Genomic DNA, 25,717 nt, shown 5'->3' on the forward strand with positions numbered 1-25,717 from the left:
ATTCCTTCAAATCAATGCCTGATAGCAGAGGCGTATCTTGAAGCTTCTGGGCCTCATGGCAAAACCTGTAACAGGGCCCCCAACTATAATGCTTTATTCATAGTACTGGGCTCCCTATATGGAGAGGAGAGGCCTTATGAGCCCTCTAAGGCTACTGGGCCCGGGTGCAACCGCATCCCTTGCATCCCCTATAGTTATGCCCATGCCTGATAGGTTGTAGCTTTGTTTTCAATTCCATTTGTTTCAATCATTGCTCTGCAGACCTGTATAAGGGGTCAGGCAATGATTTGAAGGAATGCTGCCATCCAATAGGTGGCGCTCCAGAAGTATTATTCCATCTTTCTTAATTGGGGGCCTTGTTACAGATTTGGCATTGGGGTCCAGAAGCTTTAAGTTAAACCTTTGCTGTATCTAATATCTATGTCTAAAGAAAAGAAAAAAGGGGAACGAAAGTTAAGAAAAAACTTATTGAAAAATAATCCAAAAATTTAGCAGAGAATTAGCAAAGTCCTGTTTTGGCTGGGAAAAATAGTTGCCAGTGAAACTTTGCTGGCAGACATTGATTTTATGGATTGGTTATCTTAAAGTTGGCTAAATACAGTGTATATAAATGCTCAGAGAATACGGTATCTGTTTTTCAACCTGTCTATAGACGTTGAGTGGGAACTCTTGTTGTCCCCATACACAAGGATTTGCTGGGGGATCCCTTTAGAATATTCTAGGTCCACCATAGAATGCATTCTGTGTATGGCCAGCCTAAGTTCACTTTGGAAAAAGAACACATCTGGAACTCATTAGACTGATTAACTATTTCAATCGGTGCATATTTCTTTGCTGTGTGCAAATGAACATGTCTCGCAAAAAGTACAGTAAACTAGGCTGGTGTGTGCACAAATCCTCAATCATTCTGCAAAAAAAAGCTATGCTCATGCAGACCTTCACAAATGCTCATAGGTTTAATAAAATGCTCGGATTTCTAGAGAAACTTGGTAATATTCATCAAGATTCCAACAGAGTTTGTAAGGGAGATACCAATTAACATTGTTTCTTGCAATTTCATAGTATTGGGTGCCATTGGGGAGGGCTGCCAACTGGTCACTCGGCTTTGGCTAGGGTAATTAAATAATACACTAGGGCAGGATATGAAATCATAGTCTTGGGTGAAGGAAAGCCTAAATACTACTCATTGTAATAGGAATACTGTAGTAAAAGAAGTTCTGCAGGCCATATGAGATGTTGTCATATGAGTGAGGTTGAACATTGGCCAGCATGCTCATGGCAAGGAAATATAAATCATCGGTGTTAAAACACGGTATGATAGTGGGTGCCAGATAGATAGATCATTCCATTTTTGAAGTTGTGCATGCATTTAATATTCCTCAATCCACAGTGTGTAGCTGGAATACGTAACTGAAGGCATTACCACCCACAGTGGATAGCGCAGTGGCCGCCCTCTCCTCTTAATGATTGAGACCAGCGGCGACTAGCAAACATTGTCTGTGCAAACAGAGATGCGACTGAAAAAAATCATATCCACATTCAATGCAGGAGGCCCCACATGCATATCCTGCAGGTCAATTAAGAGTACTTTGGTTTCCATGGGATATGGGAGAAAAAGATCCACGAGACAGCTCCTGTTAACACTACCACGCCAAACACAGTGCCTCACCTAGGCTTGTGGAGTTGCTAACTGGACCCTAGAGGACTGGCAATATGTGGTATGGTCTGATGTGCCATGGCACCAATTGCTTCAGGCTGATAGAAGGGTTTATTTGTGGTGCAGACCCCGTGAAGCCCAGTTGTCAGCAAGGCAGTATGCAGGATGGTGGTTCCATACTGGTGTGGGGTGTGGTCTCATGCCATGGGTTGGATTTCGCTGGTCTGCCTGCTAAATTGCCTGCTAAATTTCACTACTGTTGACCACTTCCAGCACCTTATGGACTTCATGAACCCCCACAATGATGGAATCCATTCCAGCAAAATAATGCACCATGCCATCAAGCCCAGTAATCCAGAATTGGTTCAAGGAGCATTCTGGAGAGTTGCTACAAATGGTGTGGCCTGCACGTTTACCCCATAATGAGCCCAGTTGAGCATTTATGGGTTGTGGTGGAGAAATCCATTCACATCCGAAATCCTGCACATACAAATACCATGGCAGCTATCCAGACAACATGTCTCAACATTCCTCCACATGTCTTCTTCCACTTGTGGAATAGATGCCACATGGAGTTGCTGCGTTTCCCCAGACTAAAAGGAATCCTACACAATATTTCTTCCTGTCCCATAACTTTTGCCATGTCACTGTATTTACTTCTATGTCTATACCAAGTGCTCTATGTATACTAATAGGTACTCCATAGGTACTCTATGTATACTAATTTAGTATTGTATGTGTCTTGATTTGGACTTGACTATGTATAGACTATCTATGGTAGAGATAAAAAAAAATGTGACGTGAATTTAAGGTAAGAGATTTGTGTGCTGGAGGGTGTGGGTAGTGGCTTGTGATTATGGAATGCTGTGGGACCAAAAGTACAATAAAATATAGTGCTGCCTTTTTCTCCCTTTTTATCCTTTCTTGCTGTTGTCATTGAGCAGTAAGGTGAGAAATCACATTCTCCTTCACAAACCTTTTGCGGTTCCATTTCCTTTAGGGCTCAGTTACACGGGCGTTTTTTCGCGCGATTTGTAGATGCGCTTGCGATCTGCAGATATATATACCCAATGCTTTGCAATGGGATCGGTCACATGGCCGTTTTTTATGCGGATGTGCCGAGAATTATATGACACAACGATTCGCAGAACGCATGTAACTGCATTCTGCGCAATCGTTGTTCTTGTATATGCGCTCAATGGGGCCGGCGGCAGCAGCGCCGACCCCATTGAGAACATATACTAAAGATCGTTCTCCTTTGCCACAGCTGTCACAGCATTTATTTTAATGTCTACTGGCAAAAGGGTTTATTTGAAAAAAAATCATAAATTTATAGAAAATTTTGAAAAATTTACGATTTTCAAACATTGAATTGTTCTGCTTGTAAGACAGATAATCATAGCATGCAAAGCAGCTAATAGATAACATTTACTATATGTGTGCTATATGTTGGTACCGATTAAAAAAGGTCTTTTATTTATTTTGGATGTCAGAAAGCATGTAATTACAGAGGCAGTTTTTCTAATTTTGATGAAAATATTCTAAATCCATTTTGTATGGGATCAATTCAGTTCTGAAGTGACATTGAGAGGCCTACATATTAGAAATTCCAATAAATCACCCCATTTTAAAAAAGTGCACCTTTCGAAGTTTCCAAAATGGCATTTACAACATCTGTTAACTCTTTAGGTGTTCTACAAAAACTAGAGCAAAGTGGTGGGTAAATTTGAAAATTTCATTTTTTTGGTGCACATTTTCAAGATTGAGAATTTTTTCTTTGACATATTCAGAAAACCATCACTTTTGTATTCCTCCATCTACAACGCTGTGTGAGGGCTTGTTTTTTGCGGGATAAGACGAAGTTTTAATTAGTACCATTTTCGGGTGTAGAAAACATTTTTGATCAGTTTTTATTAAATTTTTAGGCCTCGGTCAGACAAGCATGTTTTTGGGCATGGATAGGCGTGCAAAAATAGTGGGTCTATTAGAACCAATGCTTCCCTAGGAAAGTGTTCACATGTACGTTTTTTAGAGGTGCAAAATACTCGCACCTGCAAATGATAGGACGTGCTAGTGCAACTCGCATCTAATGTCTGTGGTGCGTGCAAAGATAGGACCTGTCCTATATTTGGAGCGTGCTTTCCATAGACTCCTATGGAAGCTGTAAAACATGCACCCTGCACCTCCAATCCTGTGAACGGGCTACTTCAAATAGCTGGAATTCACACCGTCACACACTTTTTTTCCACACGCGAGGGGCGATCTATTTGTGCGCCTATTCATGCATGGAAAAAACGCTTGCCTGACCGAGGCCTTAAGGGAGGAGCTGTCAAAGAAACCTGCAATTCTGACATTGTTTGTATTTCCAGGAATTCCTTCACTTCGTGGTATAAGTGCTATGTTGTCCTTATTCTGCAGGTCACTGCCGCTGTGGCCAAACCAAATTTATATTTTCTGCAACTAACTTTGCCAATGAAAGCATTTTATTCAGATTTTGTTTCTGGCATTACCATATTTAGACACATATAACTTTTTTACTTTTTACTCTATGAAGCTGTACAAGAGATTGATATTTGGAGGAAGAGTTGATATTTCCATTTGTACCATTTTGTGATGCATATGACGTCTTGAGGCAGGATGATCAAAACCAGTGATTTCATTTTTGTTTTGTTTTTTACTTTTTAAATACCATAGGGGATAAATAAAATAATAATTTTATAGTGCAAATTGTTACGAACACATCGATATCTAATTTGTGTGTTTTTTTTTTATTTGCATTTTCCCAATAATAGCTTTTTACTGGAAAAATCGTGCTTTTCGGATTTATTCTTTGGGCAGGGCGGGTTTGGATGTGAAAACAATTTTTATAATTTTTTTTTTTTTACCATATTTGCTCATTCGACAAGGTTATTTGAAGATGTAATCGCTTGATCGCTTGAATAACTCACTGTACTACATATGTAGTGCAGGGCTTTATCTGACATCATGATCATGATATGGCCATGGCAACCATCGGCACTCCATGATCTCAACATGAAACTGTCGATGGGTAGAAGGAGGGAGCCCCCTCCCTCTCCAAACCCTCTAGATGCCATTGTCAACATAGACTATGCTCTAGCCCAGTGGTTGCAGTGGGACCGTGGCTCTGAGTTACAGCTGTGATCCTGCTCTGATTACTGGGGGCTGTAAAACATTCCTCCATATCTCAGGCACTGGTAATATAATCTAATAGTGAAATCCAGAAAGGATTAAGACTCTGGACATAGGATCTCATTTTGACCACCCTCCAGAAATCTACTGTGAGTAGTCTTGGCAAATGATTAGACAGCAACCTTAGAAGATATTCCACTTTGGGTATCTTATTCAATAATTGCTCATTAGTTTTGTCTAAGTCAATACAAGACGTAGGGTGATGTGTGCTAGAGTAACATGAAAAGGGCCATAATTCAGGGTGTCCAACCATCCATATAACTATTAAAAATAGTTCTTCCAGCAGGAGACCAAGGCATGTAAGAGGATCACTTAACCGGTGTCGTTCTGCCTGTAGTATCTCAGTATGGAGGTATAACATTATTAAAATCTCCCAAAAGTAACATTGGGACATGTGGTATCCATTCCACAATTTTGTCGAGAACATCATAAGAAAGCAGAGAAGTTAAACATATAGCAACCCTAATACATTTGAGTGTGAAGAAAGTACAGTATAAACAAATATATCCTCATTCGTCATGAATTTCTTTTTGCATGCAAGTAAAAGGGATTGATTTGTGAATTATGTCTCTATAATAAGTCATGGATAGACCATTATTATGATACTACTCATACAAGCTATTCTAGGGTGGGGAGGCGGGTGAGTATCCTTGAAAGACATTTTAAAAAAAATGTTACAAGGCCTATGATTGAAGTTGGTCACAGATATACGATAGCTGTCAGTGTCAGACTGGGGTCATTGGAGCCCACCAGGCATTTGATTCTTGGGGCCCATGACATCTTCTGTATTAGGCTACAGTCCAACAATATGATAAACCTCATGCCCAACCATGGTTGGGTATAAAAATACAGTTTCTAAATGTAGGCATCTTGTTAATAAATGAAACAAATGTGACAATTGGGGGGTTATTAATGCTAACTACCGCTCTAGATGAACTAAAGCTGATATTTATTTTCTAAACCACTAAAAATACAATTCCCCTTTTGTTCCTTTAGAGTTAAATCTCACATTGTTGAAAATGTTTAAAGTCTACAATCAGCAAAACTTTCCCCATGGACCACTGAGCATATGTTTCTTAGTCATTTAGACTCCAAAGAGCCATTGTCTTTAATCTGTACGCAGACATAGTTAAGTAATATACAGCTTGGCAAAGAATTGTATTAATGACAATAATTGTACTTGTAATTCCATGGAGAATTAAAGTGAGAATTGGGTTTACATAACATGTATATAAGAAAGCAGGTTTAATTACATGTCAGCCTTTGTACTGTATCAGGAAGCTTAAACATATTCAAATTTAATGTTTATAACTAGAGATGAGCGAGCATACTCGCTAAGGACAATTACTCCAGCGAGCATTGTCCTTAGTGAGTACCTGCCCACTCAGAAGAAAAGGTTCGGGTGCCGGCGGGGGGCGGGGAGCGGCAGGGGAGAGCAGGGAGGGACGGAGGGGAGATCTTTCTCTCCCTCTCTCCCCCCCGCAACTCACCACTCACCCACGCCGGCACCCGAACCTTTTCTCCCGAGTGGGCAGGTACTCGCTAAGGACAATGCTCGCTCGAGTAATTGTCCTTAGTGAGTATGCTCGCTGATCTCTATTTATAAATCAATCAGATGTTTTTCAGATACTTCTCCAAATTTTCTAGTTCTCTTCTCTGACCCCAGACAATATAAATTATTATTAGACATATAGCAGAAGTTGTCTTAAGAAGGTTACCCCTTTAAAATATTATGTTTTCCAGTAATGTGCTTTCTATGTAATATATTTGCCAATGTGTGATATCGACGTGGTGGATCAGCGGGGGGGGGGGGGGGGGGGGGGAATAATGGGAAGTAACACAGGAAATAGCACCACTAGGGTGTAGGGCGTCTTATAGGACATTCAATTCTATTAAAAAATGTACACTGCATGGTATATATTTTATGTGTATATATAAGTTGGCGCTATATAAATAAAGATTATTATTTTATACTATACTACCCCATTTTACAAAGTTGAAACTCTGTATAAAATGTAGATAAATGTTAAGAAAAAAAGAATGCAATGATCTGGAAATCTCACATAACCATATTTTGGACACAATAGAAGATATCAGAGGGAGGAAGGGAGACATTTTTCCATTTAATTAAAAAAAAAACTAACTCATTTAGAAATTGATGGCAGCAACACATCTCATAAAAATTGGGTCAAGCATAACAAAAGGTTAGAAAAGCAAGTGATTCTAATGGAAAACAGCTGGAAGATTCATTTTTTACCAAGTAACATGCCTGTGTATAAAAAGAGCATGTTAGAGAGGCCGAGTCTCTCAGAAACAAAGATGGTCAGAGGTTCACCAAAGCATGAAAAACTACATCTAGAAACTGAGGAACAATTTCAGAAAAATGTTCCTCAATGTAAAATTGTGAAGACTTTGAATATCCCACATCTACAATACATAATATCATTAAAAGATTCAGAGAATCTGGAGAAATACATGTGCACAAGGGATAAGGCTGATAGTCAATACTGGATACTTGAGAGCTACAATCCCTCAGGTGTCACATGGGCTCAGGAATATTCCAGAAATCATTGTCTATGATTCATGAACACAGTTTACTGTGCAATCCACAAATGCAAGTTAAAGCTGTATCGTGCAAAGAAGATCCCATGTATCAGCACAACCCAAAAATGCCAGCATCTTCTTGGGGCCAAAGCTCATTTAAAATGGACTGAGGCAAAATGGAAAACTGTTCTGTGGTGAGATTAATTAAAATTTGAAATGCCTTTTGGAAACCATAGATGCCCCGTACAGCGGATTCAAGAGGAGGGGGACTGTCCAGCTTGTTATCAGGGCGCTGGTCCAAAGCCTCCTTCTCTGCTGGTATGGGGTTGCATTAGTGCCTATGGCACGGGCAGCTTACACATCTTGAAAGGCGCTATAAATGCTAACAGTATATAGAGGTTTTAGATCAACCTATGCTCCATCCAGACAACATCTCCTTCAGGGAAGACCTTGTATATCTCAGCAAGGCAATACTAAACCACATACTGCATCCATCACAACAGGATGGCTTCACAGAAGAGGAGTCCGGGGTGAACCGGCCGCCTGCAGTCCGGACCGTCCGCCAATAGAAAATATTTGGCACATTAGGAAATGAAAAATCTAGCAAAGATGCCCCAGAACTGTTGAGCAGCTTGAATAGGGTTGTAGGTATACTCTTCAGTTGAGGTTGTGAGATCCCAAAGTATACTGGACAAATGAATGCTAAAAGAACAGTTTTGGCATACATTTGTCCATTAAGGTCTAGTGAAACATTGGTGTATTGTCCAGAGATGTTCCCATTATATATGCCAGTTGTACACAAGGATACAGATGTTAGTGTTGTAAAGTCGCATTTATCATTTACTGCAATGCATTAGGATTAGAGATGAGCGAGCATACTCGCTAAGGACAATTACTCGAGCGAGCATTGCCCTTAGCGAGTACCTGCCCGCTCGGAAGAAAAGGATCAGGTGCTGGCGCGGGGGAGCGGTGAGTTGCGGCAGTGAGCAGGGGGGAGCGGGGGGGGGGGGGGGCGAGGGAGAGAAAGATCTCCCCTCCGTTCCTCCCCGCTCTCCCCCACAGCTCCCTGCCCGCCGCCGGCAGCCGAATCTTTTCTTCCGTGCGGGGAGATACTCGCTAAGGACAATGCTCGCTCGAGCAATTGTCCTTAGCGAGTATGCTCGCTCATCTCTAATTAGGATGTCTTAGTTATTCGTTCACACTAGCACATACAGTCATTCATCTGAATGACCGTCATAGAAGGCTACATTTTCCCTGCTGAAATGCCTGGCTGGTCACAGCTTCTCCTGGCGATATCAGCTATTTGCCAGGATTGGAACTTGGGGCGATCAGCTGATTGACCTGGCGGCTGTAGTCTGAAAGAGGTTGTCTCTGATGGGACAACCCCTTTAACATTGAAGCTCAAAACAGTGCAATTACAGCTTTTTTTTATCGTAGATCATTTCATTAGTAAAATATGTTCGCGCAAAACAGAGAATAAAACCCTCAGATTTCAATGGTTTCCTTCTCATGAATGTTTTTTGCACGAGCATTTTCCACAGAAGCAAACAAGTAGGACCTGCTCTATTTTCCTGCTTATTTGCACACCAAGGCCCCATAGAAGACTATGGGAGGTGCACAAATACGCAATTAATACCAGTGCAAATTCGCAACACGCTGCACAAAACCACGGGGGGAAAAATCACATCTGGGAAGCATATTTGTGCATATGATTGTGTGAAGAAGTCCTAAGTGCAGCTTCAGATGAGCATACGTGCAAATACGCTCACCTCAGCACAATGTATTCGCACAGTGAACGAGGTTTGATGAGGTAGATTAGCTCGCATATCAGTGCATAGTACCGTAGTTTTTGCACACTCAGGGCCAGTTCACACACACATGTAAAACACCCCTTTCGGGATTTAAAAGGCTATTTTGCCTAACATGGTCCAGATGTGTTCTGTTACCCACAGAATCGTGTAGGGTATAGCGCATTTACACGCATATTGTGCATCTCCCACTTCTATAGAGTCTTTATTGCACAACTGCACAGGAAAATAGAAATGCACATGCAAAACACACTCATGAGAACGAAACCTTTGACATCAATGGGTTCCATTCTCTGCGTATTGTGCACGTTTATTTCGCATGCACAAAAACACGTCTGAAGCCGCCCTTACCAGTGCATCTGCGCTTTAGTTGTCTTTGATCATATGCAGCATTAAATAGTGAGATATAATAATAATAATAATAATAATAATTAATAGTAGTAACATAGTATGTAAGGTATCCAGTTCAGCTGATTACCCCCCAATGGTGATCCAGAGGAAGGCATGATACTGATAGGTGCCGATGTGAAACGTTGTAGATGTCCCGTATTTATAAAGACTTTATGTGTAGATGAAATAGCGAGTGTTTGCTTGACATTGCTGTAAGTGATGGAAGGACTATGTTGATCTATGCTGCATAATGCTTCTGGCACTTCAGGAGTGGGTTGTCCTGTCTCATTTAATCGCCCCGAATGTAACTGCCCTATTTACATATACAATACAAACACTAATGAAGGGCATCTTAAAACAAATGACATTTCATATAGTTAGACTTGTGAGTGAGTGTTTAGTGTAGCATGCGCTTTATTGGGAGAATAGATGTCGTTGTCATCCAACGGTTTACAATAATTTATGTTATGTTTTACAGCAAATAGCACTTTTTATAGATGTGGATATTTGTGCATTAAATAGCTATTTCTTTATGCTCTTTTTAATGTAATATACAAGCTGCTTCTGTAAATTTAGTTGCTAAGTGCAGTGTTTAGCTTGATTCTCCATGCACTCAAGCATAACTTAACTCCCAAGATTATGATTGTTATTGGAAATTGCTGAACAAATTTATGGTCCGTATGATTACTTTCACAAAGGAAAATGTTAGAAAGCAAATACAATGTCATCTAATGCTAGAAATTCCAAAAGGATACACTATTCAGATAGATTTAATTACTGGTAAGCGGCCCTAAGAATACCTTTTACCCAGAATCACATGAATCTAAAATGTTACAATGGAACAACTCCTCTGCATCACCACCTACTGGAAGGCAGCAATCCCGCAAGTCAATGTCAGACCCTTTAATAGGTCTTGTAACAATGACTGGGAATTATGAGCCAAAGCCAGAGTCGTCTCCAGAAGGACAAGATAACCATGCACAGACAGCTGTTTCGGGGTGATTGCGCCTCATCAGCATGCAGAAGATTTCTGGCTTGGCTAGTGAGAGGCCAGTAGATGGGATTCAGGAAGAGTATCTTTTCTCCTTAAGGAGAGCACCTAGAGAGTGAGTGAGGAGACTTATAAGGCCACCCATACTCCTCTGGGAAATATGCAAATGAGAAGATGGAACAATAGCTCTGACTGGTTGAAATTGGACAAGCTCAGTTCGTCCAAAACTGTCATGTCCTTTTCTTGTAGAATGAGCTCTGTTTGGGGTGAACAATTTTGTGCTGACATGATATTGTCACCATTTGTCTTTAAGAATGTCTTTTATTTTAGAATGTTCTGTTCTTAATTCACACTAATGTAGATTATACTGTAACTACTGTCCACTTTATCAGCTCTGCATTACAGCATACTTTACAGGCTCACAGCAGAGACAGAAACAATTCCAAGCGCAATAGTTATCTGCTATTAATCCTAGTATTGCTTCAAGAAGTGACTACAGTACTTTAGTAATATGATTTTCACTTAAAAAAGGCCTCCCCCCCCTCCTGTATTCCCTAAGAATTAGTGATAAAAAAAAGCCTCTATTGTGGCTCCATATAGCATTGGTGGCAAATAGATGAACAATAGAGTTGAGCGAACATACTCTGCCAAGCTTGATGCTCGTTCGAGTATTAGCATACTCGATGGTGCTCTTTACTCGAACGAGCATCACGGCGTGTTCGACCCCGCCCCAGTTTTTGGCTCCTCCCCACTGTAATGTGCCTGTTTTGGCCCCTCCCCGCCGAGACACAGTGCACGTGTCAATGGCAAATTTTTTGGCTGGCAGGCAAGGGAAGAGAGAGAGAGAGAGAACATGAACAAAAAAAAAAAAAAAAGCTCGGCACCCGGCGTCCCACATACAAAAATGCTCGAGTCTCCCATTGTAGTCAATGGGGTTCGTTACTTGCGTAGAGCTCTCAAATTTTACGAAAAGCTCGACTCGAATAATGCGGACCCGAGCATTTGGGGCCTCGCTCATCTCCAGTGAACAACGTGGGCCAATAAATACATATGGTTTCAGGGCTCCTTCAGAAGACTGTGTTTGTGTGTGCAAAATTTGCCCACACAATACGCAGAGGATAGAGAATAGAACCCATTGATTTCAATGGGTTAGTCCTCACTTCCGTTTTATACGCACGCATTTATCACACGTGGTAAAAATAGGAGCTGCTCTATTTTCCTGCATAAATGCGCACCAAGGGCCACATAGAAGTCTACAGGAGGTGGGCAAATGTGTGCGCAAAATGCAGGAACATGCACAATATGTTACACAATTCCTTGGAAAAAAAGAACACCTCTGGACCTCATTAAGCTAAGTAGCCTTTTAAATCACGGAAGGGGTCTTGTGAACAGGTCCTGAATGCGCATAAAGTATAGTATTATGCGCTGATATGAAGCAAATTAAAGTCATTCACTGCGCAAATACATTGCTGAAGCGTGCACAATTGCAAATACGGTCGTCTGAAGCCGCCTTCATGTAGGCAAATTGTGTGAAAATGAAGGCATTTTCTTTATGGGTGAAATCTTTCTATTGCTTTATTAGGTTAAGGCTCCACAGTGACATATCACATGTAGCGGAAGATCACATCGCATTAAATTGCATGTGATTTAGCCGTTTGCTTCACGTTTTTTAATCACGCCATTCTAAAATCAAGCCTTGCATTCATAATCCACTGGAAAGATTAAAAATCCACTTACATATTAAGAACATTGTCAAGAAAGACATCCTGCTTTAATTATATGCACCCTACGAGATATGATTTATTCAATGTCTGCTCTATGATCACGAACGACAGGACTCGCGGTATAGACCTAATGTGTGAAGGAATTGTTTTATGGGAAGAATAATAACTTCCAAGAGGAAAAATAGTCGAAAAAACAAGTTAATAGCAGTAAAATTCACTCTTATGTCTTTTAGGCTAATTTTCCAAAAGTTATAGAATTTGTAGACTTTATATATTAGTAGTTTATAACTATGAGCATGTCTTTGTGTCTTGAGTGTGATTTTATAGCGAGGTCTGTGTAAACCGTATGGTAAAATATACATTAGTAGTGCAGATTGATACAATGTTGCCATCGTAGTGTCATCATAGGCTTTTGTGTTGCTAGATGGCATCTTGTTATCTTTATCTACAGGGTTGCAGTAGATTGTTTATATCCTATCTCTTAGTTATACTTGCACACTTTACTATTAACCCTGTAATCCCCTTCCTTTCCTTATGAGCCTCACATTGAATAGGTACACCGAATAAGCGAGTGTATCAGAGGAAGCAGCTAGTATGTAGGCAAAAGAACTACTTAGTTGTTGGTGCTGAATGCTCCTTAAGCCTTTGGCTAGCCTGCACTGCACAAGGCTGACAGTTGACTACTCAGGCATAAAAACTAGAGAATTGGAAGCCTCAGCTTGTCAGGCAATAGAGAATCCCAAGAGACAACTAGAAATGTGTGTTTGCAGAAGCAGTCAGTGAGGGGAAATTTGGTATAGAAGTAAAAAGGAGATCGAAAAGTGAAACACAATTCTGTCTGGAATGATGTCCGTGTGGAAGTGTTTAGAGTCGAAAATTATAATTCCCTTACTATGCTTTGTACTGAGACCAGTCTTGTTATGAAAAATCTAATATTGTCATGTAAACACAGAAATCGTGTACCTGAACATAGGTCATCCTAGCCCCACATTCATACTACATGTATATGTAAGGGCATTTACCCTTATATAAGTTTTCATCACAATCCAAAAATATCCGGATAAGTTAATTGGCTTATTGTGTATGTGTCAGAAAAATTAAAATATGAACCCCATTGTGGACGGGGACTGATTTATATGAGTGATGGCAATTTGTGTTTAACATTGTAGAGTATCTTAGTCATTTTGATCATCGACTTAACTCATCGCCAACCCCTTGCCCCTCTTCTCCATTTTTAATCTATCAAATGTTAAACCTTGGGTGAGTGTAACTCTAACTATACAGTATCTGTAACCACCAATGTCATTGCTTGGGGAGAAGAATGAACAGATTCTTCAAGAATTATTCAATATTTACCAAAAAATAATTCTTAATTAGAAAGCAAACTTGATATGAAAAATTCATACTGAAAAGGGATTAAGGTTGGCTTAAAGGGATCTGTCTTAAAAAAGACACAAATAATGGTAGAGCCTCAAAGATCCAGTATTGATATACACTGTATGCACACTAGGTGAATGCTCATTGGAAATTCCTCTTCTCTTCGGAGAAACAGACTTACTACAGACAACCATATGTATTTTACAGGGTCGTATGTCAAAGGATGGATAGAGGTTAACTAAAACAGGTCTACCTTCCCCGTCACTGCTCTGACAGCTGCCTTATCTCATGTGCATGGAGAGGGAATCTCAATCCACAGCATCCATCATTCATGTGTTTTCTGATCAAATACCAGAATGATGGAAGACAGAGCATGCATAACCTTAAAAACTGAATGAACAAAGCCATTCAACTTTTTTAATTCTTCAGATATTGTAGAAAGAACCTTCTGGTTTCCCATCGAAACATTTGTTGATCTTTTCAGTTAATAACTTCCTTCTCCTCTGACATTGTGTTTGCTTTGTATATGTTTATTATTAACTACATTTAATTTATCTTTAGCTTTGTAACTATTTTATATACAGTATTTTCAGGTAGTAAGTAGAAAATAATACGTGAAGACAAGACAATTTGTTTCTTAATGTATAAAACACTAAGGGCTCCTTCAGATAGACGTATGTGCACCCTGCATTGCAGGTGTGGAATTAGCGTGCACAGTACATAGTGAATAGAGCCCACTAGTGTCAATGGGTTTTTTCACATTAAGGGTGGCTTCACACGAGAGTGTTTTTGTGCGTACATAAGTGCGCACCCCTGTATGTGCAAAAACACACGTGAATGCAGGTCCGTGCAATGTCTTCAATGGAGCCACGGCTGCTGCCGTCGGCTCCATTGGAAACAATGGTCTGCTGGCTCCCTGCATTGTTTTTCAGGGAAGGGCTTTACATATAAGCTCTTCCCTGAAAAACAAAAATTTTTATTGTGAAAAAAAATAATAATAAAAAATAAACTTACCTGTCCCTGCGGGGATGAAGAACACATCTGCCGCATGCGTCAGATGTTTCCTTCATCCCTGATAGTAAAAAGAATTCCCTGCTGCTACATCTGCCACATCTGTGACAGATCCAGCAGAGGAATTCTTCAGTTCTCTACCAAAGATGTCACACATGTCAGCTGCGGTAGAGGATTCTGCTGCCAGCACCCTGTCAATTGATTACAGGGAAGGGCTTTAAATATAAGCCCTTCCCTGAAAATCCAGTGAAAGTGCTGTAAAATGAATGACGGGTGAGAACTGCCTGTGATTGGCTGAGCACCTCAGCCAATTACATTCAGCTCTTTCAGCAGGCGGTGATTTCTAATCCCCACCTGCTGATAGATCAGCACCACAGTGCAGGGGACAGCAGGAGGAGACACGGCTGAGCCCCGGCAGCTGAAGGGAGGTGAGTATCTATTTTTTTGGTTTTTTAAACCACTTTTACCTGATTTTCAGGGAAGGGCTTATATTTAAAGCCCTTCCCTGAAATCAATTGCTGGCAGCAGAATCCTCTACCACAGCTGACTGCAGCACTTTTATTGGATTTTCAGGGAAGGGCTTATATTTAAAGCCCTTCCCTGTAATCAATTGGCGGGGTGCCAGCAGCAGAATCCTCCACCCCAGCTGTCGTGTCTGACAGCTGCGGTAGAGAATTGAAGAATTCCTCTGCTGCATCTGTCACAGATGTGACAGATGTAGCAGCAGGTAATTCTTTTTACTAGCGGGGATGAAGGAAACATCTGCCGCATGCAGCCGCGGCTTAATTGAAAACAATGCTTGCATTCACTATGGTGCACACATGTCCTATCATTGCAGGCACACGCCTGTAAAGCACGGACATGTGCACACACCATAGGGAATGCATTGGGGCTAATAGACACGTGTTTTTGTGCGTGCGTATGCACGCATAAAATACACACTCGTCTGAAGCCACCCTAACAATTCCTTCGCACACATTTTGTAGGTGCACAACAACATAGGACTTGCTCTATTTCCCTGCATATTTGCTCACCAAAGTCTAGAGGTCTATGGATGCACACGCAATATGCAACTGGATGTTCAATACACTGTGCAAACCTGCCAGGAAAAGCACACACTGGGACCTCATTAGGCCAAATAGCTTTTTAGATCAGTTGGGTGGGGTGGGGGTACTCGCGTGCGCATATCAGCAAGCCCTGCATGCGCAAAATAGTATAGTACAATGTGGCGCTATGTTTGCAAATCAATCTCATTCACTGCGCAAATATGTTGTGCTGAAATGTGCGTATTTGCGAATACACCCATCTGAAGCCGCCCCTCTGTGTGTTATGATTCCTTTCGTTTTTATGTATCTGAATAACCCTGTTCAATCAAATTTTCTTCTTCTTTGCATTGTAGGGAGCGATTTCTCTGGGAGTCCGTACAGCCATCCACAATATTCATCATATAATGATTCGTGGAGATTTCCTAATCCTGGTTTACTAGGTGTGTATTAAACATTTAATATTCACTATATTCACAGTCCTTTTTTCTGTAGACTTCCCATTGCCTTGTAAAATACTCCACAGCTCTGATTGACATCTATAGCATCCAACCAGGAGATCGCCACAGATGACAATTTAGAGCAGAGAGGATGGACTTTGGAGTTGGTCAATGGAGAGAGTGAAGAGCACTTCAAGAAGCCTCGCCTCCAAGACTCTTGTTGGAGCAACACATGGGGGAATTCAACTTCATTTTATCAGTGCTGGTAGTGGTAACATCATGGATACAGCTAGGTTTTATTCCTGACCCTCCATTTATGTCATCTAATACTCTAATAATTGATCAAAACTCATTAAAACTATTCTATATTAGATATGTGGTATATCCATGATACGTTACCCCACTGCTCTACTACTTTGGAAGTACCAATTATATAGAAAACCCTCTGTTTGAATTCTACAAGTAGTTAGTAATTAATAGTCATATATATTCTAAACTAGGAATGACTAGTTTATATGGCAAATTACATAGTGTCTGCATAAGGCCTCTTGTTCACGGGTATATCGGTAAAACACTGCAGGTCTCCCCACAGTGTTTTACTGGTGTTCGTAAATACCGACTCTGTTGGCAAAAAAACAGCAGAAACCACGTATGGGCAGTGAATGTACAGTGCATGCCCGCGTATCACATGCCCGCGGTCATGTGTAGTGTGACTCTGCTTTTTTTTTCTAATGCCCGGTTCTATTTCATAGTGGCGTTTAGAGATGAGTGAGTATACTCACTAAGGCACATTACTCGAGTGAGTAGTGCCTTAGCTGAGTATCTCCCTGCTCGTCTCTAAAGATTCGAGGGCTGGCACGGGTGACAGGTGAGTTGCGGGGGGCAGCGAGCGGGAGAGAGGGAGATCTCCCCTCTGTTTCTCCCCACCCCCCGCCGCCCCCCGAATCTTTAGAGACGAGCGGGGAGATACTCGGCTAAGGCACTACTCGATCGAGTAATGTGCCTTAGCGAGTATACTCGCTCATCTCTAGTAGGGTTGTGTATGAAATTGCGACCCATATGCTAAATTATAGGGCTCACATTATGTGGTACGCCAAGAAATGGAGCATGCTGCCATGTATTTCTCATGCGTATCTACACGCAGTGTCTACACGCAAATGTTCACGGATCAATGACCATTGACTTTCATTGACTCCATTCACCGCGTACTACACCTCTGTGCATCGCATGTGTAATAAGCGGTGAAAAAAGGCCTGTGGGCATGAGCCCTAAAAGGGACAATTAAAATATGTTTTTGATTAGAGATCCAAATAAGAATATTCTTTTTTATATACGTAGCACTGTTAAAAAATGAAAGAATCAATAAACACCAGCGGTGTATAATTTTTCCAAGCCATCTTTGTAGATTTTTGATAATATCAATCATTGATTCATAAGACGCATAATTCTATATTTAATTATAGCTTACCAGTTATGTTACAGCTGAGCTGTCCAATCAGAAGAAGCCTGAATCTCATAAGCAGTACAATAACCCATGCATCCTATACAGAGCAGATGGCAAATGTACAATCTTAAATGCCACCTGGAAACTTGGTTGATTAATAAATACCCCCCTGAGTTTAATTTCCTCATTAAGTGGAAATTTAAACAGATCTGAATGTACTTGAGAAGCTCTTCGGATGACAAATTTGTGAAAAACACTGAACTCCGTATTTTTCATTCATACGATATATAATGTTGCCCATTTATCATTCGGATTCTATTATAATTGACGATTTGGCTTCACTCTATGTATATGTGAAATGCCTCTATACATTTACAGTAATGAAATGCCTCGGTGTGTAGGTTCAGACTCTTTGTTCAAGGTAAATACATATGTTATTAATGAAAGACTGAATTTAGAGCGCGAACCTTAACCTCTTCCCATAGTTATTGCCACACAAGCATTTATTGTTGAGACATCTTCAACACTTATCAAAGGAGAATACGCTTAACACCTATAACACGGCTGTCAAAAATTAGTCCACTTTGACTTTGCATAAAATAATTAGGATTTTTTTTCCTGCATAATTTGCACAAATGAGATAAGTAAAAATTCCAATTAATTGTCATCACTCTACTACATTATTATTATTGCCTAAGAGGTTTTGAGATGTATTAGAAGGCGAAAACTCTGTGACCTAAATTGGGTAAATCAAGTTTATTTATTAATTAACGAGTTTATTTATTTATTTAGGAGGAGATTACCAAGTATTTTAACACAATCAATAATAATGGTGATAGTTATCATCATCATCAAAAGTTAACCCTTTCCAACCCAATTTGTATCCTGGTTTGCCTAGGGGGCTTACTCTTTTTCTGCCGTTATACAACAGCGCTATATGCTGGCTAAAGCCAGTACTGCATGAGGTGACACATTGGATAGGCTCCTACAGCAGAAAGGCTGGCAATATACAGTAAGAGAACCCCGATGGACGTCTTCCAACGTCAGAGCTGTACAGCCTTAAACCATTATGTCTTTAGACGTCAGACAGTGGATTGGAAAGGGTTAACATATTTCGTGCTGCATTTTTAAATGACCTCTTAGTATTCTTTTTCAGTTAATATCATACTAGTATTACAACACTAACAATATTCTATGACTTGTAGATGTAAAATAAGATTGATTGAAGTATATGGGTGTTGGCTATCCGGGAGTTGTGTTTTCCACTTAAATCTAATTGTTTAGAAAATCACAAACTTTTCCTTGTTTCCATAAATGGGCTTTTATTATAATACATAACATTTAAAAAAACTTGAATTAAAAATCAGGACAGTGTTAAAATTCCCATTATTTAAAGAATTACTTTTACATTCAATTTTGTAGTGTTGTAAAATTTTACTTCTGGTTTTGTTGCGGTTTCTATTAGAGGACGTAATAATGGATACGAAATGTATATTTTATTATGTTGTATTTATATAGATCTGCAGCTAGGAGCTGCTTCATCTACAACATATCCCTTCCCTACATAAAATGATACAGAATCCTTCAACTGCTACTGATGTAGCTAGACTCTTAAGTTGCTGAAGTGTGGAAAAGCTTTGATTTAAGGTGATGTTCTTGCAGGAAGTCTGCAGCCTCCATGTAAATTGGTAGTGGTCTGGGAGGAAGCACAGTCATGTACTGTGGGATATTTTAAAGGCTGGTTAACACACACACGCTGAACCTAGATAATGGCAAGTGTTGGCTAATGAAGAAAAATGATTCAATTTCATGCTGGTTTGTTCTAAGAACCTCTTTACCATTTCCCTCATTACTTCCCAACTTGATATTCAACATAGAAGATTTCATTTGTTAAAATGTTGCTGTCGTTTGCAGTGAATGTAACTTGTGCATGGTGTACAATTGAAATGTCACAGATCGGCACCTCTAGAAGTTAGTGGTGAGCCATAGTACAGTGATCCCTCAAGTTACAATGGTCTACAATAGCTGTCTACAAATATCTGAAGGGCTGTCCCAGTGCAGAGGGATCAGCCCTATTCTCATCTACATAAGGAAAGACTAGAAGCAGTGGGATGAAACTGAAAGCGAGGAGACACAAATTAGATATTAGACAGTGAGGGAGATCAATGAGTGGAACAGATTACCACGGGAGGTGGGGAGTTCTCCTTCAACGGAAGTGTTCAAACAAAGGCTGGGCAAACATTTGTCTGGGATGATTTAGTGAATCCTGCATTGAGCAGGGGGTCGGACCTGATGACCCTGGAGATCCAACTCTACTATTCTAGGATACAATATTTTAAACATACAGTGAGTGGTCTTTTGTAGTAATAATGTCCCCCATAGAGGCCCCAGTAGTAATAGTGACCCACATAGTAATAGGGTCCCCGATTGTGCCACCATTAGTAATAGTATCCCCACATAGTAATAGGGTCCCCTATTGTGGCCCCATTAGTATTAGTGACCCCTATAGTGGTCCTAGTAGTAAGTATCCCTTATATAGGTGGCTACAGAAGTAACAGTGCCACCCATAGTGGCTCCAGTATTAAGAGAGCCACTCATAGTGACTCCAGTAGTAATTAGTGACCGTCATAGTATTCCCAGTAGTAATATCGACCTCCCTATTGGCCTCAGACCAGGCAGCATCATTACAGACATTCCGATCACCTAGCCTGCTGATCCAGTTCAGTGGCAGCAGTGCAGTCTGTGACCGTTGACCCCTCACCTAGGCGTCTGCACTGCATACTGGTCGGCGCACACAGACATCTGGGGAGAAGAGGTCAGCGGTCAGGCTGCACTGCTATCGCCGAACCTCCAGGCTGGATGAGTAAAATGTTGCGCAGTTGGCGGGCCACATAAAATGATGTGGCAGAACGGATTTGGCTTGGTGACCTTGTGTTTGACATGTATGTAATAGAGGATTTACAAACATTTTGGGATGATCTAAATGTCACTCAATGTCTTTTTTTTAAATATTTTTTTAATATAGGTCATTCGGGAACATAGGGTTATTTTATACACTTTGTTTCTTTTGTTTGTTTCTGTCACAGCTGGGGGTGAGGGGATAGTAGGCATGTGTCTGAGTTCTAAATATAAGGGTGCCAACAAGACTCTGTGCCTCACTCAGGGTAAAACTGAAAACGTTTGCTACCATGTTAGCTGGTAGAGCAAAATGTGATATTTCACTCAGGGTAAATACAATAAATGCAGGGCTAGAGCAGCAAGTTGAATCTTGGCTAGATAGAAAGAGGTTGTACCTATAATTTGATTTATTTATAATGTAAATCTATAGCCCTTTGAAAAAATATAGAAATGAAGTCTGTCCAGGCAAACACAGTAAGCCACCTACAGACATATGCTTAGATAAAGCCCCATTCATGCACTAAACAGTACCTGACTAAAGGCTCATTTACACGCAACGATTATCGCTCAAAATTCGTTCAACGTTGTCTTTTGAGCGATAATCATTGCGTGTAAATGCTACCAGCCTTAGCTTTTCGGACAAACGATGATTTTTAATTCAGCATAAAAACCATATTTCGGCCGGCCAGCTGATAGCAGGGACAGTACAAAAAAATTTTAAAAACAAGACCTAACTAGAGATGAGCGAGCATACTCATTAAGGCGATTTACTCGAGAGAGCATCGCCTTATTCGAGTATCTGCTGGCTCGAGTATCTGCTGGGTGGGTCGTGGGGGTGAGCGGGGGATTGCGGAGGGGATCGGGAGGGAGAGAGAGATCTCTCTCACTCTCCACCCCTCTCCCCTCCGCTGCCCCGCGCCGCCCCCTGCAGCCCCCCCGAATCTTCAGGGACGAGCCAGCAGGTACTCGAAAAAGGCGATGCTCTCTAGAGTAAATCGCCTTAACGAGTATGCTCGCTCATCTCTAGACCTAACACGTCTCCATTGACAGAAAAGTAAAAAAAAAAAGTTAAGGATCTCCGAATACAATGAAACCAAAACAAATTATTTTAAAAAAAAGCATTTTTTCATGCAAAAATAGTAAAACGTAATATAACTGTATAAATTTGGCATTGCTGTGATCATGCTGAACCACAGAATAAAGCCGATATCGTGCTTGTAAGGGCAAAAACACATGGCTTTATGTCCAACTAAGTCACGGCTACGGAGTGGTATTCAATGGTAGAAATTCCATCGCACTCGCATGCAAATAGCATGAGATACAAGTGAGATGCGATTTTTTTTAAAGATCCCATAGGAAATAATGGTCGATTCCTTATGAGGAATCCCCCGTAAATAGAAAATGCAATGATTTTTCATGTGAATGAACGCATTAAAATCAATGTATTTATTTTTTATTTTGTTTGCTATAAATTCTTTATTTATAAATTACATTTTTAGTTCCATCCATATTGCTTTTGTGAAAATCACCCGTGTAAATGCAGCCTTACGGGGTTAAATATACAGCCCAGTCTGCAAATGAAACAATATCTGGTTCTTGATAAAATTATTTCTGGAAATATATCAAGCAGATGATATTCTGGGCCGCCGTTGACTTTTTCAATTGACTTGTTAGTCTTCCTCTTGTCTATTCATCCCCTAATTATAACCTTTACATTTCTGCTGACAGCATGTTATATACGACCCCTTCTATATGGCAATAACCTATTTTCATGTTAGTCTTTTTGCTATGTAGATGATTTGCAGCCGAGAGTCAATAAAGTTAATAGCTGAATGTTTAACCTTTTATTCAATTGGACTTTTCTAATGGAATTTTGAAAAAAGAATATGCCTTTGACCTTGTCATCCCTCTGCCCTGAATAACCAGATCCCAAATCAAATATGCTCCAGTAGGTGTGGCCCCCTAATAAACCATGCCAGAGCACTTATTGATCAGTAATAGTGCTATAAATTATGGGAAGAATGCAATGTATCAATCATGGGCCTCATATTAAATAACACAATATGTAACTATTTACTGGAAGCTGACCATCTTTTTAGGACAGTTAATCATGTTAAGCACATTAATTCAAAGGATTTTCCAGAACTTAGGTAATTTAAAGGTTACTTTTTCATTGGAAGGAAATTATGAACTTGAAAACATCTTAAACATCAAACCTTCTCAAATACTTGCAAATGTAACAATACTTTAATCGGTGACTTGAAGTTAGAATAATTGCCCATTAGAGATGAGCGAGCATACTCGCTAAGGGCAATTACTCTAGCGAGCATTGTCCTTAGCGAGTACCTGCCCGCTCGGAAAAAAAGGTTCGGGTGCTGGCGGGGAGCGGCGGGGGAGAGCAGGTGGGAACAGAGGGGAGATCTCTCTCTCCCCCGCTTCCCCCTGCTCACTCCCGCAACTCACCGCTCCCCCGCGCCAGCAGCCGAACCTTTTCTTCCAAGCGGGCAGGTACTTGCTAAGGACAATGCTCGCTCGAGTAATTGTCCTTAGCGAGTATGCTCGCTCATCTCTATTGCCCATCCTTCGTTAACATCTTGATTTTGTAAAATAGATAAGTACAAAATTCTATTTTTTTTAATACATCCAGTGCTTGCAGCTTTTTGATTCAGAGTAGAGCTTTGGTTTTCCCTTCCCAGGCTCTAATTCTCAGCTTTCACTGAGCTTATGGGTGGAGACTAACTGCTATCATGTCTCCCATACACAGCACATATAGAGAAAACAAGGTTCTGCTTCCCTATCTCCATCCCTTATATACAGAGCAGCCGCATTAGCATAAGGGCTTAAACACATGAGCCGTGTTCTATTCCTGTTATGCAGCCAAAATGAAACCATTGATTTCAATGGTTTGGCTTTTACTATCGGGATTCTCGCATGTTAATTCTACGCATCAGAAAAGATAGGAATTGCCGATCTTTCTCAAATGTATTTTTCCTACGTGCTAGAAAGACATGGCAGCACCTATCTTCCTGCTTTTCTTTTTCAAATGCCCACACAATAGAGTTTGAATAGTCCAAAAAAAAACCCCCAGTTCATGCGCTAATACGATCTGTAGTGGCAAGCATATTAGCGCATGCTTCCATGTTTTTTTGCCCTAAAATACATTGTAGGGAAGTACTGAGCAGTGTAGATGTGACTCCAGTAGCTGTGAGACAGAAAAACACTATTAGCTGCAGCAGTGTCTCTGTGTGTGGCTTTATGCCTCTCTCTCAATCACTCTCCCCTTCATAGACCGCTTTTTTAGAGTAGGAAGATCAGAGAATTATTAGAGCACTTTCACAGACTGAAATCCTTATTCAAAATAAATAAAACGTCACAATATCATAAAATCTTATATCAAGAACCGGGCCTCATAAAGTTTATTTGTGAATGAACAACAAATGGTTTAGTAGGGTATGCACCAGCGTTTGATTTGGTTAGGGCCAAAGAAGAAACCCTCAAACCAAATCTCCCCTAATAGGGAATAAATCGGGTATACCGGACTGATGTAGTATGATAATAATGGCAGTCTCAGCTGTCCGGTTATATCTTGCCCAGGTGCTTCCCATATATTTAAAATAGATGGTTTTATGGACATGTGTATTAGTCCAGAACTATGGGTTCTATAGATATTCCACTCAAAGAATAGCTAATTTCAGGGACATATTCATTGATCCAAAAAATGTAGGCTCTGTAGGTGTTTAGCTCGACGCGTTTCTATCGCTTGCGCGATTCATCCGGAGCCATATATTCAAAAGAGAGTAGATGAATAACCATCTGTAATGATCCAGGGCAGATATCCTGGTTACGATAAACCAGAGTAATAATGGTGTCTGCCACCCGGATGATTTAGCTCTGATGTTGCCAGACCGATTTAGCGTGCGTAAAGTACAATGACTTATCTAGGAGCATAAGATAGTCAGGCCTAGACCTAAATGATTTGCTATCTTCTAACTCAATGGTCCCTAAGGTTGATAAAAACCCACAGTTAGAGTAAATATTGAATGCCCTAACTGCTAAGTCCCTTGCTCATGACTCAATGCTGATCATTGGTCAGAATTAGAGATGAGCGAACGTAATCGTTTCGAGTAATTACTCGGATCGAGCACCGCGATTTTCGAGTACTTCAGAACTCGGGTGAAAAGATTCGGGGGGCGCCGGGGGCGGGGGTAGGCGTGGTGGTGCGGGGGGTAGCAGCGGGGAACAGGGGGGAGCCCTCTCTCTCTCCCTCTCCCCCCCACTCCCCCCTGCAACCCCCCACTCACCCACGGCGCCCACCGAATCTTTTCGCCCGAGTACGGAAGTACTCGAAAATCGCGGTACTCGGGCGAAAAAGGGGCATGGCCAAGTACGCTCGCTCATCTCTAGTCAGAATGTATGGACCGGAACCAAAATAACAAAGAAAATCGGCAGCAGCTCCAGCCCTGACGGTAGGCTGGAGGCATCTACCTTTCATGTGGAAAGAAATAGAAGGTTTGCTAAACTGGAGAGGTATATGATGGACTTTGTAATTTAGATGTTTTTCATGATTTGTTTAATTTTTTCAATTTTCACAGTAAGTGATTAATACCACAATCTAGCGATGGAAGAAACAATTTTTGAAGGGCAAGTTCTTAGGGATGCACAATGTCTAAATGTGTTTGCCTCCTGCTAACATCTAGTCACTGACTACTTAATAATCAATGTGAATGTCTTTAGCATGGAAACATTACCCTGGACTTACGGGTCTACTCTTTTTTTTTCCCTTCTTCAGGTTCTCCATACTATTACAGCGCAGCAAGAGGAGCAGCGCCCCCTGCTGCTGCCACTGCCTATGATCGTCACTGACAAAATGCAATGGGAACATAAGCACTTATAACACCATTTGTAGGAATTGTACCATATGAATTAAATTACTATAATATCTCACTATGAAAAGAAGGAGTTTACCAGGACAGACACCGGACAGCCCAATAATTTATTTTCCATCCTTGTTTCTTTCATAGGAGTTGTGTTTAAACTTGTTTCTATTGTTCTGTACTTCGCTGAGCTTGCTGGGATGTGTAGCCTAATGAATACTGGAACGATACGCTGATTTGGTTACACTGGGACAGATGAAAACAATTAACCAATTAACTTGCCGGTATTGTTCATTTCGACATGAG

At 40.7% G+C, this 25,717-nt stretch overlaps 1 protein-coding gene across 1 annotated transcript in view; it reads left to right on the plus strand.

Annotated features, from left to right (window-relative positions):
• The window catches only part of PAX5 (paired box 5), a 206,691-nt gene extending 181,291 nt beyond the window's left edge, over positions 1-25,400 (plus strand). The window contains exons 7-8 of the mRNA XM_066602032.1: positions 16,112-16,198; positions 25,327-25,400. Of these exons, the coding sequence (XP_066458129.1) occupies positions 16,112-16,198; positions 25,327-25,400 (161 nt within the window). The remainder of the gene's footprint in view (positions 1-16,111; positions 16,199-25,326) is intronic.
• Positions 25,401-25,717: the final 317 nt, after the last annotated feature.

Source organism: Eleutherodactylus coqui, chromosome 5 (assembly GCF_035609145.1).
Source record: "Eleutherodactylus coqui strain aEleCoq1 chromosome 5, aEleCoq1.hap1, whole genome shotgun sequence".
Taxonomy (NCBI): domain Eukaryota; kingdom Metazoa; phylum Chordata; class Amphibia; order Anura; family Eleutherodactylidae; genus Eleutherodactylus; species Eleutherodactylus coqui.